Source organism: Oppia nitens, unplaced genomic scaffold (genome assembly GCF_028296485.1).
Source record: "Oppia nitens isolate AA-2021 unplaced genomic scaffold, nextdenovo-longstitch-racon4-pilon3 scaffold6_pilon_pilon_pilon, whole genome shotgun sequence".
Taxonomy (NCBI): Eukaryota; Metazoa; Arthropoda; class Arachnida; order Sarcoptiformes; family Oppiidae; genus Oppia; species Oppia nitens.
Window position 1 is genome coordinate 4655642 of NW_026533250.1, and position 17796 is coordinate 4673437.

A 17796-nucleotide genomic window follows, 5' to 3' on the forward strand; every position below is an offset into this window, starting at 1 on the left:
GAAACTTTTAACAAATTATTTTTCTAATTTTTTTTTTGACTTAAATTTACTTATAAATTATCAGTCCAGTAGATATTTAGACGATATTGTTATTTTTTCTAATTTTATTTATCTTAATATATAATTTATTAATTAAATTTATTGATTGTCTTTATATTTAAGTTATTTTTAGGATGAGGTTTTTAAATAAATAATATATATATACAGTATATAGAATAACAAATGTTTATTCAATCATTTGGGTTTACAGTCGATTAAAAATTTATTTTAAAATATATTTTATTTAATAATTTTTAAATAGTCTATAATTATATATAATTATATTAATACATCTATTTATGTTCATAATTAATTATAAAAAAAACATTTGTTTTTTCTTTAAACTAAATTTAAAAAAAAGATTTATATTAAAATTTATAAAAATATTTTTTATTAATATAACAATATAAAATATTAAAATATAGTTAATTATATATTATTGTTTAGGAATACAATATACAGTATATTATGCAAATATATCAAATTATATATATATAAAGTTATATTTGTTGTGTAATATTTAATAATTTTTAATGTAAATTACTTTTTTATATTCCTAAATGTGATTTAATAATTAAATAAGTTATTAATTATACAAAAAGACAACTTTAGTTATTGTTTAATTTCTGTTTTATTTATATCTTAATATATACTCTGTAAGAAAAAAAATAAAAAAAAATAAAATACTTAAATAATATTTAATTTAATTATAATTAATATAAAATAAAAATAAACGTTAATTTTGTATAACAAAATAGTATTGAACAAAAAAGGTTGTCATAATTATGCATTTTTTGTGTATAAAAAAAATTTGTCTAAAAAATTTAACTAAATGTTTATCATTAGCTCATTAATTAGCCATTAACAACAAAAATTGATTAACAAAATAATCAATAATTTATATATAAATCAATTATCTTAATAAGTTATTTTTTTAAAAAAATCATATCTATCTGTTTATTAAAAAAAACTAATTTTTCTATTTAGAAAGCATTTTTGGTCCAAGGTTACTCATTGTGTGAGTAAAAATTAAAAAAATATATATGTTTTTAATTAAATTGTCAATTACTTTGGTTGTCAGTTACTCCAATAAACAACTAAAATCGGTTTATGGAGACTAAAATAATTGAATAATTTTATTTTATTTATATAAAAAATTATTAAATTTTAAAATTATCAATAATTGTCTAAATATGATTTCAATAATAATATATTTTTCTAAACAAGTATTTAATAATTTATAAAAAAATAGTTTATTATTAAAAGACATGGAATTTGAAGACTTACTCAAACTAGTCGGCGATTTCGGTATTTTTCAAAAATTTTTGATTACATTGTTTCTAATACCGACGTCGACATTGGTTACACTATACGACTACATGTTTATGTTGGCCACACCTGACCACTAGTGTTATGTAACACAGTTGGCCAACCTATCCTCAAATTTACAAAAATAACTAATTAGTCCCGAAACTGTTAACAAGGGATTAGCATCATATGACAGGTGCCGTATGTATGATATAGACTATGATTTAATTAACTATTACAACAACACAACAACAACACCAATAAGTTTAGCGTTTAATATAAATAATATAACAATTAAAGAGTGTAATAACGGCTGGGTTTATGATAAATCAATTTTTATGACAACGGCAACCACACAAGTATATGATTTTTTTTTATAATTAAAATTCATATATATATATACTTAATTTTAATTTATGTAATTGATTAATTATTTGTTAATTTATAGTTCAATTTAGTTTTTCAATAATGCACATTATGTAAGTATTTTGTTATCAATAGGAGCCATAGGACCTGTTATAATGACACCGATTTAATCTTCTCTGACTGATTGGTAAATAATTTATTATAATATTTTTTTGTATTTATGTTATTTAAGAATTAAAATATATATATATATATATATGTTATATATACGATTTTTGTAACAACTAAACATATTATTGAATTATTGAATTCAATATATAAAATTAATTATTGATCTTTAATAATTTTCTAAATATTAATATTATATTTTTTTAATAACAAGTATTAATAATAATAAAATCAATTTATTAATTTGTATTATAATGTATATTATGATAGGATTGGTCGGAAAAAGACATTATTGATCGTCAATATAATCATTGTATTGTCATTTATATCACCCATTGTTTTACGCGATTATATTAGTTTTGCAATCTGTCGGTGCATTTGTATGAGTGTTACAATTATTTACTATCAAATACCGTTTATTTTGTGTCAGTATTATTTGCAAATTAATTAATTAATATAACACTAAATAGTATTTATTTAATAATATTTTTTAAAAAAACAAATAAATAAAATTAATTGTTATTTTCAGCCATGGAATATGTGGGAACTGGTTATCGATCCAAAACATCCAGTCTCTCATCACTGGCTTATTCTGGGGGCAGTTGTTTACTACCAGTAGTTGTCTATTTGACGACTATTAAACACTAAACGAAAATTTACCGCAAAATACTGCCGACACTCAAAAATTTGCTAAAAATAGCAGATATTTTTCGTTGGCTAAAACCAATGTTACAATAACAATACATTTATAATTATATAAATCTATAACTTATATAATATTTAGTAAAAATTATTTAAAAAATCAAATATTTTTATTTTGTGAATAGCATACTGTTTTTTGAAAACTAAAGAAAAAACTAAATAATATATTATTTTTTTATTTACTTAAATATAATTTTGCTGAAAAACATGACTTTATAATTTATATGATTTATTATACTGAGTTTTTAGTAAAATAATGTTATATAAATGTAATAATTATTATAAATTTTATACCATATATATTATATATATATATATATTTATATATCTATTATTTAATATATATTTTATTTATATGTCTATTATTTAATATTGTATATATTTTATTTATTATTAATTTATACTGTATAATTATAAATGGTACTATTAATGATAATTTATACACTATTTGAAAATTATATACCATTATCATTCAATACAAATATTTAAAGTTATAAAATAAAATTTTATTTAAACTAAATAAAAAAATTGTTTGATAAGATATTGATAGCAAGTCAACTAAAACTATTTAATTGATATAACATTTTATAAAATAAAAACTACATTTAAAGACATATGTTTTGTTGATTTTTTTAAAAACTAAATCAAATAAAATGTATGCAAACAATCAGTTTACTACTAATTTAATTAATAGTAATTCTATCGAAATTTGTGATCAATTTTATGAACATATTATAATATCGGGTAGTAATCCGTATGACCGGGGAGTTAGTTATGGCCGACAAGTCAAACAAAAAATCATTGCAAACATAGATTACTATAAAAATTGCGGTATTTTTGACGATTGGCCAGCCGTTAGGCGCTATATTGACGACCATTATGTCAGTGCATTGAAACAATACTATCCGTCCGGTTTGGCCGAAATGGAGGGCATTGCCAACGGAGCTGACTGTCTGGTCGAAGATATAATTATGTTGAATGCTAGGTATGATCTGTCGAGATGGAGCCGACACTTAAACTTACAGAAAAAACAACAACAACAACAACCACAAGAGTGTACCGGAGCTGTATGTCTATCGACGGCTACTAATGATGGCGATGTCCTTATCGGACAAAACTGGGATATCAATAGACGTATAATGGTTGACAACATTGCCGTACTGTTGGAGATATATCCCGATCCGGATGAAGGTATCGCACCGTTCTTTATGTTTACCGAAGCCGGACAGTTAGGCAGAAGCGGTATGAATGCCAATGGATTAGGTATTTATAGCTTAATTTATAGATTTAAAAAATATATATATAACTAATTATAATACATATTAAATTTTTTAAATAGGACTGGTAGCTATGGGCCTGTTCGCCAGTGATGAACAGTACGATGATAATGGTGCCCAATATCTACCGGTAACACTATTGAGACGAATGTTCATAGAGGCGCCTAGTTTTTCGGTAGCACTCAAACGCGTGACATGGCTTCCGCGACACGTGGCGGTCAATATGCTGGTGGCCACAGCCGAGGACGAGGCCATCAACATAGAGCTTACGGCTACTAATGTGTTCATATCATATCCGTCCATCAAAACCGGAATCTATACGCATAGCAATCACTTTAAATCCAAAGGATATCTTTGCAGCAGTTCTGGCGTTAAGGACATCAATCGGTTTGCGTCGTCGCTGTTCAGAGACCGGCAGTTAGAGAAAGAGCTGACCAAACGCTGGCCAAACATCGACGACCAGAGTTTTGTCGATTCGTTTAAAAATCATTTGGGTTATCCCGACTCTCTTTGCCTACATGTGCCCAATAAAGGCAAAGAACGGTCGTCTACGTCGCCAAATGAGTGTACGGTTGCCAACATTGTCTACAATTTAACGAAGCGCACAGTTAGACTATGTAAGGGATCTCCCTGTGCGGGCGTCTATAGAGAATATCGGTTTAGTAAATCAATAACAAACAATTAATAATAATAATAGACATAATAAGTATGTTTTAATCGCGTGATTTAAGTTTTCTTAATTATCGCCCGCAAAACAATTAGTTATAATAATAATAATAATTTTTTTTAAACACTATAAACAAAATAAAATAAATTACAAATTATTAGTACATTTAAACACAAACTAACAGTTATTTCTGAACAACAAAAAAAAGTCTATTAAAATTCAATTGTGATCTTAATTTTGAAAATTTACTGAAGAAAGACAGGAAATACCACAACAACAACAAAATTATGAACAAAACCGAAGAGTCATCAGAGAAAAACATCACTGAATTGTTGGTATCCGACAAAACAGATGTTCCATTGGTGGACGACATCACTGATGATGAAGAAGAAGAAGAAGAAAAAAGTGGTGGAAAATTCAACGAAAAGTTATCGTCGACTTTGATTGACGACAACAACACCGACGACAATATGTCTGAGGAAATGATGGATTTGTCGCAGACTGTCGACAACAAGAACCGCATTCTCGAGTCAATGCTTAGACATAGACATAAGCCGTTGACTACTACTACTGCTGTGGAGGACAACAGCAACAATGATTGTCTGGATGAAGACAAGTCAATGGTTGAATACCAATCAAATCCGGTGCTCAGTCTGCTTCAGACACCCAATCAGCACAACAACAACAACATCATTATCACCGCTGAATCAATGGTCTATCGACTGTTCAGACCTATTTCGTTTCTTTTGGGTCTCTATATACTTATAGGCCAAACCTTCAATCAATTGGCTGTACTATCGAGTCAATCATGGCTTCCCTTTCCCATTGGACTCACATACCTATCGTTTCGGTGTATTTTGGAAGTTCCGCTGGCATTCATTGAATTCGTATATCTGATCGGTCGGTGCGGATGTTTGGCCATTCAAATGATACTTTTGAAATCGGCTACAGCTACCAAACCGGTAGCCTCTAGTGCTGCTGCTGCCGCCGCCACCGTCGCCACCACCTCTCGGGTACCGTTCAATGCCAATCGGATCAGAGCACAGGTCGACCCCATCAAAGTCATGTAAAAATTGTCGGTCACTATTGAAACAATACAGGTTTGCTTAATTAGTTGATGAAAATTAAAACAATTGTTTCAAACAAAATAAATTCAAACAAAAAGTTATTATGAAAAAAACATTGTCTTATTTATTGTTTTTTTTCATAAATAAATAAAACTAAATATAATTAAATTAAATCTTATTAGAAAATATATATATATATATCAGGGTTAAGTAAGGGGGGGGGGGTAGGGGGGGTAAGGCCAAAATACCCCCCCTAAGATCGAGAAATTGGGATTTTACCCCCCCCAGACTTTTTGACCAAATGGGAAAAATTGTCGCTTAAAAACGAGGAGAAATGACCCCCCCCTAAAATTTCGGCGCCGAAGGCGCCGAAAATTTTTTTGAGATTTATAAAAATTTTAATTTTAGTTAATACTATTTTAGTAAGTGTTTTTATGTTTTTAAAATTTATATGATTCTAATTATTGATTAAAAATAAGTAAAAAAGTTAAAATAACGTTAAAACTCATCAAAAAATAACATAATTTTACTTAAAATATTAAACTAAAAAGTTAAAAAATACCAATTTGTTGAAAAGAATAATCATATTACAATATAAATAGAAGTTTGAGATAGTTTAAGAAGTTAATAAAAAAATAAATACTTATATTACAAGGTTTTTATTAATAATTTTTAAAATTTTAACTAAAAAATTTAAAATATTTTTAATTTTATAATTAGTATTCAATCAGTATTTACATAAAAATAACATTAAAAAATAAAAATATATATCTATAAACTATAAGCATTAAGTATTATTTAAAAAATTATTTTAAAAGTTAAAAATTACTAAAATACTAAAAAACTCAGTGTATCATTAATGCCTTTATCACCTATTTTTAAGTATTTAATACATTATTATTTTATTTTTTGCTAAAATTTAAGTTTTTATTAATTTTTAAAATTTTTTTTTAAAAATATTTATTTTTGTTAAAATTTAACTTTTTTTTATTTTTGTTAAAGTTTTTTTTAGTATTTTTGTAAATTTTACCTATTTTCCTGGGAACTTATGGGAATTTTATCGAATTTACATGGGAATATTCGGGAATTTAAGGGAATATTAGGGAATTTTCTCTTGACCCCCCCCTTGATTTTGGATTTTTGAAAAAATTGCCGTTTAAAAATGCAATAAAAATCTTACCCCACCCAATACCCCCCCCAAGATTTTTCGAGAATTTTGTAAATTTTACCCCGGTCTACCCCCCCTAAAATCCAAAACCTTGCTTAACCCTGATATATATATAAATTAATTTTAATAATGACATCAAATAGGTCTAATTAATTGAAATTTATGACAATTTATTTTAAAGTACAAAATTTATTATCTAAAAATTATTTTATTTTTTAAAAATTATATTTTATATACAGTTATATTGATGAAATTGTATTATACATTATTATCAATCAATATATATATATATAAACATTAATTTTTTAATAATAATTATTATTAGTTTATTAAAATCACTTTATTTAATTGTGTTAATCATGGCAGCACTGGAAGATAATGGATGACAATAATTTTTTTAAAATCAATATTAATGTCATCAATTTATTATATCACAAATAATATACAAGGTAAATTATATTAACAGCAACCATGTAAATTACTTTAGTAAATAGTATTATTAATAATAATAGTTTTAAAATAAAATATTGTAGATAAACATACATATTATTACATGAATTATATAAATTACATAATATTTAAAAAACAAAACGATTATTGAAATCAAATGTTTTAATTTTGTCGAAAAAAAGTTTTTACATAAATTTTTGTTTGTTAGTAAGTTTTTGTTGTTGTTTTTTTTATATAAATAACTATACAAATATATAAATAAAATTTTATAAATTAATGATAATTATGTTTGTTATAATGGGGTTTTTTTTAAATATATATAAAAATTTACAAAATAAAAATTAGACAAATAAATTAAAGATTTAATTTTTTATAGCAACACATGTATATATAAATACTGTGGTGTCTTACATATTGATGAAAATAAATATTGTTTTTTTTTAATATTTCACAATTATACTAATAATAATAATAATTAAAAATAATAATTGTGTAAATAGTGTATTATACTTAAACAACACAAAAAAAATTGTAAAAAACAAATCAATTACCGTAATAGCAGATTAATAAAGATTATTATGGCATACATTAAATCAATTAAAAAATAAAATAATAATTTGTTTCAATGTGTAATGAATTGAATTATAAGTACATTAATTAATTATTAATTAAAATTGAAAAATTATAATGGGTTTTATTTTATGATGTATGTTTGTTTTCAATGCTATGTTTTAAAAGTTTAAGATAATTAATAATAATTTATGTAATTATTTTATTGTTTGTAAACAAATCATATGGTATTTAATAATTAGATATAATTAGGAAATAATTAATAATAGAAATTGTAATAATATTTAAGTTATTATTATTATTATTATATCAATAATAAGTGGCAATTAAATGAAGTATCTATTCATTTCCGTCCAATGAATCGGCGTTTTATTCAATGATATATAAAATTATGTCTTTATTTTATTATTGGTTTTGTTTTTCGTCGATTTTTTAGTGACGACTACTTCGGTGATCGCGTTCCCGATCGCGCCGAGAGTCTCGTTCCGATTCGTGATATCTGTCCGATTCGTGATAGCGATCGCGACTGCGTTCCCGATATTCGCGTTCACGACTACGCGACCGATCTCTTCGCGATTTTTCCCGACGTGAGGATCGTTCGCGCGATCTGTCCCGCGATCGGGGCCTATCCTTTCGCGATGAACCGCCGCTGCTGTAGGACTTGCTTTCGATGCCATGCAGTGTATCCTGTAGTGAACTGATGAGGATTTTGCACCGTTCGTCGTTTGCCACTTTTGATTGTTTGATCAATGATATGGCGGTCACCAGTGTCTCGATAGCTGCGGCAAAGTCTCCTAAATATTCAATAATAATAATTAAAAAATTAAAACTGACATCCAATGTGTTTGTTTGTATGACTTACCCGATGATGCGTCCGTAACGGCCCGAGCAATGGCAGAGCTCGAAACGGTTCGATTTTTCGACATAATCTCTTCAAACTCTTGATCGCTAATCTGCATAGACATGGGTCCGCCATCCATGCCCGGCATCGGTCCGCCGCTTCGATAGTCGCCGTGTCCACCATATTGAACTGGACCGGGTGGCATACGATTGCCAAATTGATCGCCTTGCTGTTGCGGACCGGACGACATGTGATGTTGTGAATTGAAAAACGCCGGATTAACATGAGGTGCCGGACCGGGTGGATGAGGACCGCCGACGGGCGGCATTCCAGGAACCTGGCCGGAAAATTGATCTCTGGGTGGCATTGATGGCGGTGGCTGTGCCTGTCCTGGTTGTGGCATAAGCATATTTTGAGAACCTGGCGGTCCGTGTGGATGTGGCCCATGCGGATCGGCCCAGTCGGGCATCGGTCCGCCCTGATGTGCCATTCGTGGATCGTTTTGAGTGCTCGGACCGCGCAATAGTGGCTGATTAGGAACAGGACCTCTGGGTTGTTGTGGCGGCATTCGCATCAATGGCATATTGCCCATTCCTGGTGGCGCTCCGGGATGCATGGGTGCTGGTGGACGCGGTGGTGGATTCGGCATTCCCGGTTGCCATTGAGGCTGGCCGCCTCCAAACGGTCCGCCCTGAGGCATACCCATACGCGGTTGTCCCGGTATTAATGGGCCATTTGGCCTAACTGGACGCTGAATTAGCGGCGGACGCATTCCGCCAGCCGGTGGCGGACCTCTTTGATTGGGATACGGTTGCTGACCGCCCAAATGCTGATTTCCTGCTCCTGGCCCGCCGCCTCCGGGAGCTGTCTTTCGCGATTGCATTTCAAAATGATTCAAATTTTGTCGATTACACGGAGTGACCACCGGATTCTGTCCGTGAAGTTCACTAATAAATACATATCGGATAATAAGCGGTCATAAGACAAACACAAACACAAACAGCACACACAAAAACTAACGGTAATTGTTGTAAACTAAGAGTAAACATACTTTTTTGGTAACTTTTCGATGACTGTCCGAACCGATGCGTCCGAACCCAATGTTATCACACAAAAACCTTTTGACTGGCCATTGGCCCGATTTTCGAAAAATTTCACCTCAAATATATCATTGACACCCAAATCAAGTACGGCGTCCATAACGTCCTGATCGGTGGTCCACTAAAAATACAAACAAAACACAAATTCAATAAAATCTGTTAATATAAAACTTTTGTTTTCTAAAGGAAAGCCGCGACTAACCCACGAAAGGTTGCCCACATAGAGGCCAATCTTTTTGGATGGCGGACCGCCACTACCGCTAAGACTAATGCCGAGGCCGTCGCCTGTATTGTCATTATTATTGTGATGGTTAGAGTTGCCATTATCTTGCGGTAGACCATAGTCGTCGTCGTCATCGCCGCCCCGTTTAGTCGACGGTGTTATCACAACGTCGTAGAGGTCACTGTTCGGGTCGTTGTAATCATTTTCCTAATATAAATGGGGTTTCAATTTCAAAAATTTGTTTCGTTTTAATATACAATTAATTATTGTAGTTAATTATCTAATACTGGTATATAATAAACTATATACTATATTATAATAAATATATATATAGTTGTGTGTGAAATAAATTGTTTAAAAAAAACTATTTGTTGTGTTCATACGTTTGTTAATTTTTTATTTATTTTGATAAAAAAAAGTTTGATTGTATACATTAAAAAAATTAATTAATATTTTTCAAATAATATACCAATAATTGTTATAATTGACAAACTTAATTAACATATATTTATGTATTAAATTGAATATATAAATAATACGATAGAATAGTAAGTAATAATAATAATATTAAGATTAATTAATTTCATTATACAACCAAAAATTATAAATATATTTTTAAACAATTTTATAGTTAAACCATTTATTAAAAAAAAACAATTTTAAATATCTTTTTAAGTTATACAGTACTTATACAAACAATAAACCCCTTCTATATATAACCTTATTTTTAATTATTTATTAAATTACCGATAATTTATTTTACAATATAAATAAGTCATAAATTATAATATTCTACATTTAAATTGCATTAACTATAAAAATAACTAAAAAATTAATTCAACAATTAAATTAACTAATATTCCTATTTAGATATAATGTTTAACTAATATTTTATCAAAAAAATAAATAAATAATTATTTCATTATTTTTTACATAACTTTCATTAAATAATTTCCTAAATTGTGTACAAAAATCATTCATAATATCACAAATATCTTATATTATATAAAAATTGAGCATTTTTTTGTTTAAATAATTGCTAACAAATTAATTGTACAAATATATGGCACTTAATTATATTTAGTACATCTCATGTTTTTAAAGCTAATAACTAATTATTATTGATTGTATCAAAAAATAAATAAATATACAGTTTTATGTACACAATATTTGTTATTATCATTTTTGTTTATAATAATCATCTAAAAAATTAATGTCATTTTCAATATTATATGTATACACACGGATAGATAAAATTAATTAATTTACTATAATTTATGTACAGTATATTAATTTCTTTTATAATAAAAATTATTATTAATTATTTGTTTAAATAACATTATGTACAGTACTTATCAATCATTTATATAGTGAATAAACTTTTTTTTGTTTTCGCCTACAATTCACTACATAATAATGTAAAGTACATATAAAAACCAATATTTTAACATTAATTAAAAAATATATTATATTATATATGAAATTATAACAAAAAAAATATTAATTATAAATTTAATAATAATAAATTATAATTTATAACTACCGGTAATCATTTAATTATAATGTATATTTAAAAACACCTAATAATTACAGTAATTAACTATAATTAAATAGCAATTAGTTTTTCATATTTATAAAAGTTATGAACAATTTTTGTTTACTTAAATTATATTTTTTGGTGTAATTTATAAGTTTTAAAAATAGTAAATTTATAGTATATTTTAATTAACTTATAATTATTATTAAATGAAGTTTTTTATATTATAAATAAATAGCATAATTAAAAATAAATTTATAAGTTAGATAGATATATCAAATAAAACAAAAATATATAAACTATTAACAAAAAAAATAAATATTAAAAATTGTTAAATAAATAATATTTTTAATACAATTTGATAAAAAAAATAATTAAAAAAACATTGTATTCAAACCGTAATTCAATTAAATATAACTCTTTTTTTTATTTAAAAAATACCGTTTTTACCCATTAATTAAAATATGTTTATAATTTTATATTCAAAATTATTATTTTTTATATACATTATTAAAATATTATAATCACATATTTTTTTATAAAATCAATACTATGGCACATCACAAACAACATTGCAATCAATAATAAAATTATATAACTTTTTTTTGATAATAAAAAAATATCACAATGTAAATCAATATTTTTTTCAACTATAATTTTTTTAAAAAATAATAATAAATATAATATAGATTTAAATTTGTATTTAATAAATAAATTTAATGTTTTTCAACACATTATAATCACTGTCTGACTATTAAAATATTATTAATTACTTTAATAATACAATTGATTGTTATTCTCAAAAATAATTATTTTTAAAAACCTAATGAAACGCTAGTAGTATTGTATTGAATGTCAAATTCAATGGCAATTTAATAACAATAGTGTTGTATAGATATGTTTTCATTGACTGTATATATATATTTAGTATAATTATATAATAATTGTAACAAAAAAAATCAAACAAACAATTGATTGTTAATTGCAATCATATATTCGGACGACATGTCAACTAAACAAACAAACAAAAAAAAATGTCACAACAAATGTCTGTTTATATCATTATAATAACCACACAATAGATATATAAATATTTTTTTTTTAAAAAAAAGGAGACATTAATGGTGTCTTCAAGAGTATATATATATGATATTATAGTGTATATAATGCATTCAATATTATATAGTATATGTATAGCACAGTGTGTATAGTGTGTAGTGTATTGGTAACAGTAGTAGTAATAATAGTAGTAGTAGTGACTAGTGTTGTGAGAGAGAGAGAGAGAGGGAACGGGAGATAAAGGGAGAGTCGCTAAACAAACAAAAAAACTAACATTTAAATCAATTTTTTGTTGTTTAATTAAATCATTAAAAAAATTTACGTTTAAATAATTTTGTCGAAACTGTCAACAAACAAACAAACAAATAAATAAATTCAAAAAAAAAAACAGTGAAATTTGCAACACTAGTAGTATAATTATCTGGTAGTGACAGTACAATACAGTATTGTTTTTGTATTAATTAATTAATTAATTTTTGGTGTCATTTATATGTGTTTTGTTTAATGGATGGCAAACCTGATTGAACTCTTCGCCCAAATCGTCGGCATACAGATCGATGTTATCGGCGTTATTCGGGTCAGCGGTCGACATGTGTGTGTCAGCGCCGGTAGTTGTCGTTTCGCTCTATCGGATGATATGAATGACGGCAGTGGTTGTCGTCTTCGTCGATGAGATAGTTGTCCGTCAGTCAGTCAGTCGGTCGGGTAGTAAAAGGGATGGTGTGGTCAGTCAGTCAGTCAGTCAGTTATAGTTGTAGTAGTGATGGTATCCCCAAAGCAAATGGTTGTGTTTTGTGTGTGTGTGCGGCGCTTAACGTTGAGCTCAGTCCTAAAGAGAGAGAGATATGCCTATGTGAGCGCTCAGTTAGCTTTTATAATACCAGTGCTTAATATAATATTAGTGTATTATTATTGAACAATGACTCGAGTCGTTCACATATTACGTGTTTTAACACTAATATTGTAATACTTTTAATAATGTGTTTATTAAACTTTTATTATTATTATTTAAAGTTTAAAACCAATTTAAAGTTTATAATGTATTATAAAGTTTATATACTACTTGTAATAATAATAATAATAATAAAACACTAAATAATAATAATATTATWTGTGWTTTTTTTTAATAAAAAAAAGTTTTTKTTGTTGTTTTTGTTTAATTAATTTAAAAGCCAAACAATAAATTGATTTTTTTTGTTGTAAATTTTTAGTTTAAAACCGGGGGGTAATATGTTTGGGGGGATACTTATGTCTGAAATTAGTAATATTATTTTTTTTATTACCGAAATTTGTAATGAAATAAATTATTTTTAATTTAATTTTTTTTTTGTTAAACATAGTAGTAATAATAATAATATGTAAAACAATATTAATATACAATATACATAAATATAAATTTTTAATAATTAACATAAAATATATTTATTATAACTTTTTGTTGTTATTTAGTATTATATTAAATCAATTGGTCCAATTTATCAATGAATTTTTAAAATAACAATTATTATTTTTTTTAATAATAACAAATCACATAATATATATATTTGATTACCAAAACAAAACCAAACTAATTACTCCCCTGACACTTGAATTTTTCAATTTTAAATATTTTTTTTAGTAAATGTCAAAAAATATAAATTTTGTCAAAATTTTTATACAATAGAATCTGAATCGTTAATTATCAAGCAATATATCATATAATATCAATATTATATATATATATATATTTAATTTTTCAAATTTTCATAAAATAACAATTTTCATTATACTATACATTTAATATATCATATATAAAGTGATTTATGTTTTAGATTTTTAAAAAAATGTGCTAATACTATAAATAATTTATAATTATAATACTATACTATAAATTTCAATGTTTTTTTTAAATGACATTTTAACTGTTTATGACATAAAATAGTCATTATTTTGTTTTCTAGGCTTCAATGATGCGGTCAATTGGTCGCCATTTGGCAGCTGACAGACACTACTACTACTACTAATACTATGGTTGGTGTCGACATTGTTAATGGCATTGACAATGGTTGGTATGGTTGGACTACTGGTCAGTGACACAGTGCTTGATGTATGGGTTAGAGCACTGACTGCTGTTTTTGATGCCAATTGTTGTACAGATTTTATTTTTTGCATACAATCTAATTATAAGTGAGAGAGAGAGAGAGAGAGAGAGAGAGAGAGAAATAAAAAATTAAAACAATTTATTTTTATTTACGAAATTTTATGCTTACTTAAGTTTGTTGGTTAATGTCTTAAAAAATTATTTTGATTTAAATTATTAAATATATTTTTATACTAAAAAAATCTCCAAACATATACTGTATATATAAATTATATTCAAACTACTATTTAAATTGAAATAATTATTGTACATACAGTCTATATATATTATTTATATAATTTTTATATATAAGATATTTATATATATATAAAGTTTTAATACCTCCGTTAACTAAAACTTGTGGATTGCCTGCTTGAGTGGCCATACCTTTGGCAACATTGTTGGCTCCGGCAGCCGACGAAACCGATGTTTGCGTATAATTTGTGGCCCGATTTCGGTTGAATTGTTGTGAATGACAGCACATAACATTTTCTTTGGTATTTTTCTCAGGTTTCAATAGTGCAATATATACCTAATAATAATAATAATAATAATATTTTTTTTCAACAAAATACAAATAATTTTTTCAACAACAAAAATTTATATAATATTTAGTATCATAACAAATATTTTTTTTAATTAAAAATAAATTTTAGACTTACTTTGGGCACAAATAGACAGGCAATCTGTACGGCGCCGCTCAGGCTTAACAGGAAACTCAATGTAACCGATCGGATGACAGTACTGGTGCTCAACACGAACAACGGCAGAAATGCCAACCATATGACACAAGTGGTATAGTTTGTGAATGTCAGATATCGGGCCTCATTGAAACCTTCGGGACATTTGCGGGTTTTGAACGCATACACTGTACAGAATCCTGTATTTTTGTTGGTTATATTGTAAGTTATATATATATATATATACAAAATTAACTATTTTGTTAAAAAATACCGATCAAAATGGATGGATAAACAAGTCCCACGAGATAGGATGTGTTGTCCGATCCGAGACATATGAGTACGTTGGCCTCGCGGCTCGGGTAGACATGCGTGACGTCCGGTTTGTCGTAGAATAGCCAACAAGCGTTTACCATCACTTCAATCGATATCAATAGTCCAGTAATGATTAGCTGGGACTGCGGTGATGTATATTTTGGTTTAGTACACGAACGGCGCCTCCTAAACATAAATGGTGTCACAATATATAATATTATATTACAGTATATGTAAATTCATTCAATTGATTTTAAAAATGATTACTTAAATATACGATGAATTCGGTTGGTTTTTGTGACAATAGCCGAATAGCAGATAGTATAGCAAAAGCCGAGAAAAAATCTGGTCAAACCACAGGTCCAGGCGCTGGGTTTCGATACAATCACAAATGTCATGCTAAACGATAGCAATATGCCGGCCAATAGTAGATAACTGAGCTCACGGCCGGCCGCTTTGATAATGGGAGTCGAACTGTACAACCAAAACACTAGTATAATAAACGCCGTGATTGTCATACCCAGTATGGCAAACGCCATGATACCTATGGCCCACCAGTCCGTGTAGCTCAGGTAGGCTTCTTCTATGGACAGACATCGGGTCTTACTGTTTGACGGTAATGTTCCTAATAATAAATATATTATATAAATTATAATATATTTTTAGTTTTACTTATTTTCTATCTAATAAAAAAAATTTATATGTGAATATAATATTTAAAAGTAAAATTCGGGTTATTTTTCTTAATTATTGATTACAATTGATAGACAATTAAATAAAACTAAAATAAAAATAGATTTTGTTTTTATTATTTGAAAACAAAAAAATTAATCTAAAATAAATTTTAAAATTTAAACTAAAAATAATTATATCAATACAACATCATTGAACTATTATTACTACCACTAATAATAATATGTGTAAAATACCAATAAAATTGAAACTATAGTAATGTTATGGACACAGAATTTGTATGAATTCTTGTATTATTATTACTACTAAATGATAAATTAATTGACATATATTTTGCTATATTATAACATAAAATAAAAATTATATACAATTTGTTAGATGTTTGTATTTGTATATAAAGTATTTGTATGTCTGTAGGAAAAGTATATAAATATATAATACAGTATAAACTTTATATCGGTATAAAATTAGCACTTAAAATGTTTTTCTATACATTATTATTTTGTTAATTTATATTTTAACTTTAAAAAGGTTTCATTTAATCTTTAAATTATTATGTTTTGTAAAAAATAAATTAAAATTTTAGTATAAAAATCTAGTACTAAAATACTCAAAATTTCAAAATTTCGAAATATTAGTTTTATCAAAATAATATATATATATATATATATTCTAGTGAATTTTAAGTAAAATACTGTATAAATTTAACAAAAAAAACTATAATTTATTTATTAACCAATTACTGTATACACAAAAAAACATATATTATAAAAGCAAAATATATAATATTAATAAAATAAATTAAAAGTTAACATTAAAATTAATTATAAGTCAATTAAAACAATATATAAGAATATTTCAATAGTTTATTTAAATTAAAACTTTTATCTTTTATTTTTTTTAGAAATACCTAACGGACAGTCCTCGCAATGGTATTCATCGGCCAGGTATTGATATGTTGAACAGTTAGTACAGAGCCAGCAGCACGTGTCGCCCTCAAGCTGTAGTTTGGCCTGACCCGACCGACACGGTTCGCTGCAAAACGATCGGGGAAAGTGGGGTTGGTCGTGCTTGAAACGCATGGCATTGATGTCCAACTCAAGTCGGGCCACATCACCATCATTGGCCACTTTTTGTTGTTATTGTTGTTGTTGTTGTTGCGAAACACATAAAACAAATAATATGTTTTTTTATAATAAAATCTTTTTGTATGTTTGTATGAATTTATATAATGTCATTATATCATATAAAAAATATTATATAATTTACATTAAATAAATAACTATATATATATTCATCAAAAAAATTTTACTTTAAATCTTTTATTTGATAAAATAGCTAATACATAAATATAATTTATATAGTTTATACTGGTAGGTTAATTGTTGATATAATCATATACTGTATAAATTTATTGTATTGTTTGATGTTTACCAATATAATTATT

At 26.7% G+C, this 17796-nt stretch overlaps 3 protein-coding genes across 3 annotated transcripts in view; 1 reads left to right on the forward strand and 2 right to left on the reverse strand.

Annotated features, from left to right (window-relative positions):
• Positions 1–3236: 3236 nt before the first annotated feature.
• LOC128962747 (uncharacterized) lies at positions 3237–4605 on the forward strand. Its single transcript, XM_054309148.1, has 2 exons — positions 3237–3846; positions 3923–4605. The coding sequence occupies exons 1-2, from the start codon at positions 3237–3239 to the stop codon at positions 4543–4545; spliced, it is 1233 nt and encodes a 410-aa protein (XP_054165123.1). The 3' UTR covers positions 4546–4605.
• Positions 4606–8025: 3420 nt separating this feature from the next.
• Positions 8026–13490, reverse strand: LOC128962890 (cleavage and polyadenylation specificity factor subunit 6-like). The gene is made up of 5 exons (XM_054309294.1): positions 13060–13490; positions 9926–10153; positions 9675–9844; positions 8645–9570; positions 8026–8576 (listed from the first exon to the last, which is right to left on the reverse strand). The coding sequence occupies exons 1-5, from the start codon at positions 13132–13134 to the stop codon at positions 8215–8217; spliced, it is 1761 nt and encodes a 586-aa protein (XP_054165269.1). The 5' UTR covers positions 13135–13490; the 3' UTR covers positions 8026–8214.
• Positions 13491–14477: 987 nt separating this feature from the next.
• LOC128962748 (metabotropic glutamate receptor 3-like) overlaps positions 14478–17796 on the reverse strand; it is a gene marked incomplete at its 3' end in the record, with an annotated part of 35767 nt that continues 32448 nt past the window's right edge. Inside the window, exons 8-13 of the mRNA XM_054309150.1 lie at positions 17260–17478; positions 15924–16281; positions 15616–15842; positions 15324–15541; positions 15004–15193; positions 14478–14698 (exon numbers count right to left, since the gene is read on the reverse strand). Coding sequence (XP_054165125.1) covers positions 14478–14698; positions 15004–15193; positions 15324–15541; positions 15616–15842; positions 15924–16281; positions 17260–17478 — 1433 coding nt within the window. The remainder of the gene's footprint in view (positions 14699–15003; positions 15194–15323; positions 15542–15615; positions 15843–15923; positions 16282–17259; positions 17479–17796) is intronic.

Coding starts and splice junctions, on each gene's coding strand:
- LOC128962747 (XM_054309148.1), top strand. CDS start 3,237: ATGTATGCAAACAATCAGTTTACTACTAATTTAATTAATAGTAATTCT. Junction 3,847..3,922: donor TATGAATGCCAATGGATTAG/GTATTTATAGCT, acceptor TTTTTTAAATAG/GACTGGTAGCTATGGGCCTG.
- LOC128962890 (XM_054309294.1), bottom strand. CDS start 13,134: ATGTCGACCGCTGACCCGAATAACGCCGATAACATCGATCTGTATGCC. Junction 9,845..9,925: donor ATGTGGGCAACCTTTCGTGG/GTTAGTCGCGGC, acceptor TTGTATTTTTAG/TGGACCACCGATCAGGACGT. Junction 8,577..8,644: donor CGTTACGGACGCATCATCGG/GTAAGTCATACA, acceptor TTGAATATTTAG/GAGACTTTGCCGCAGCTATC.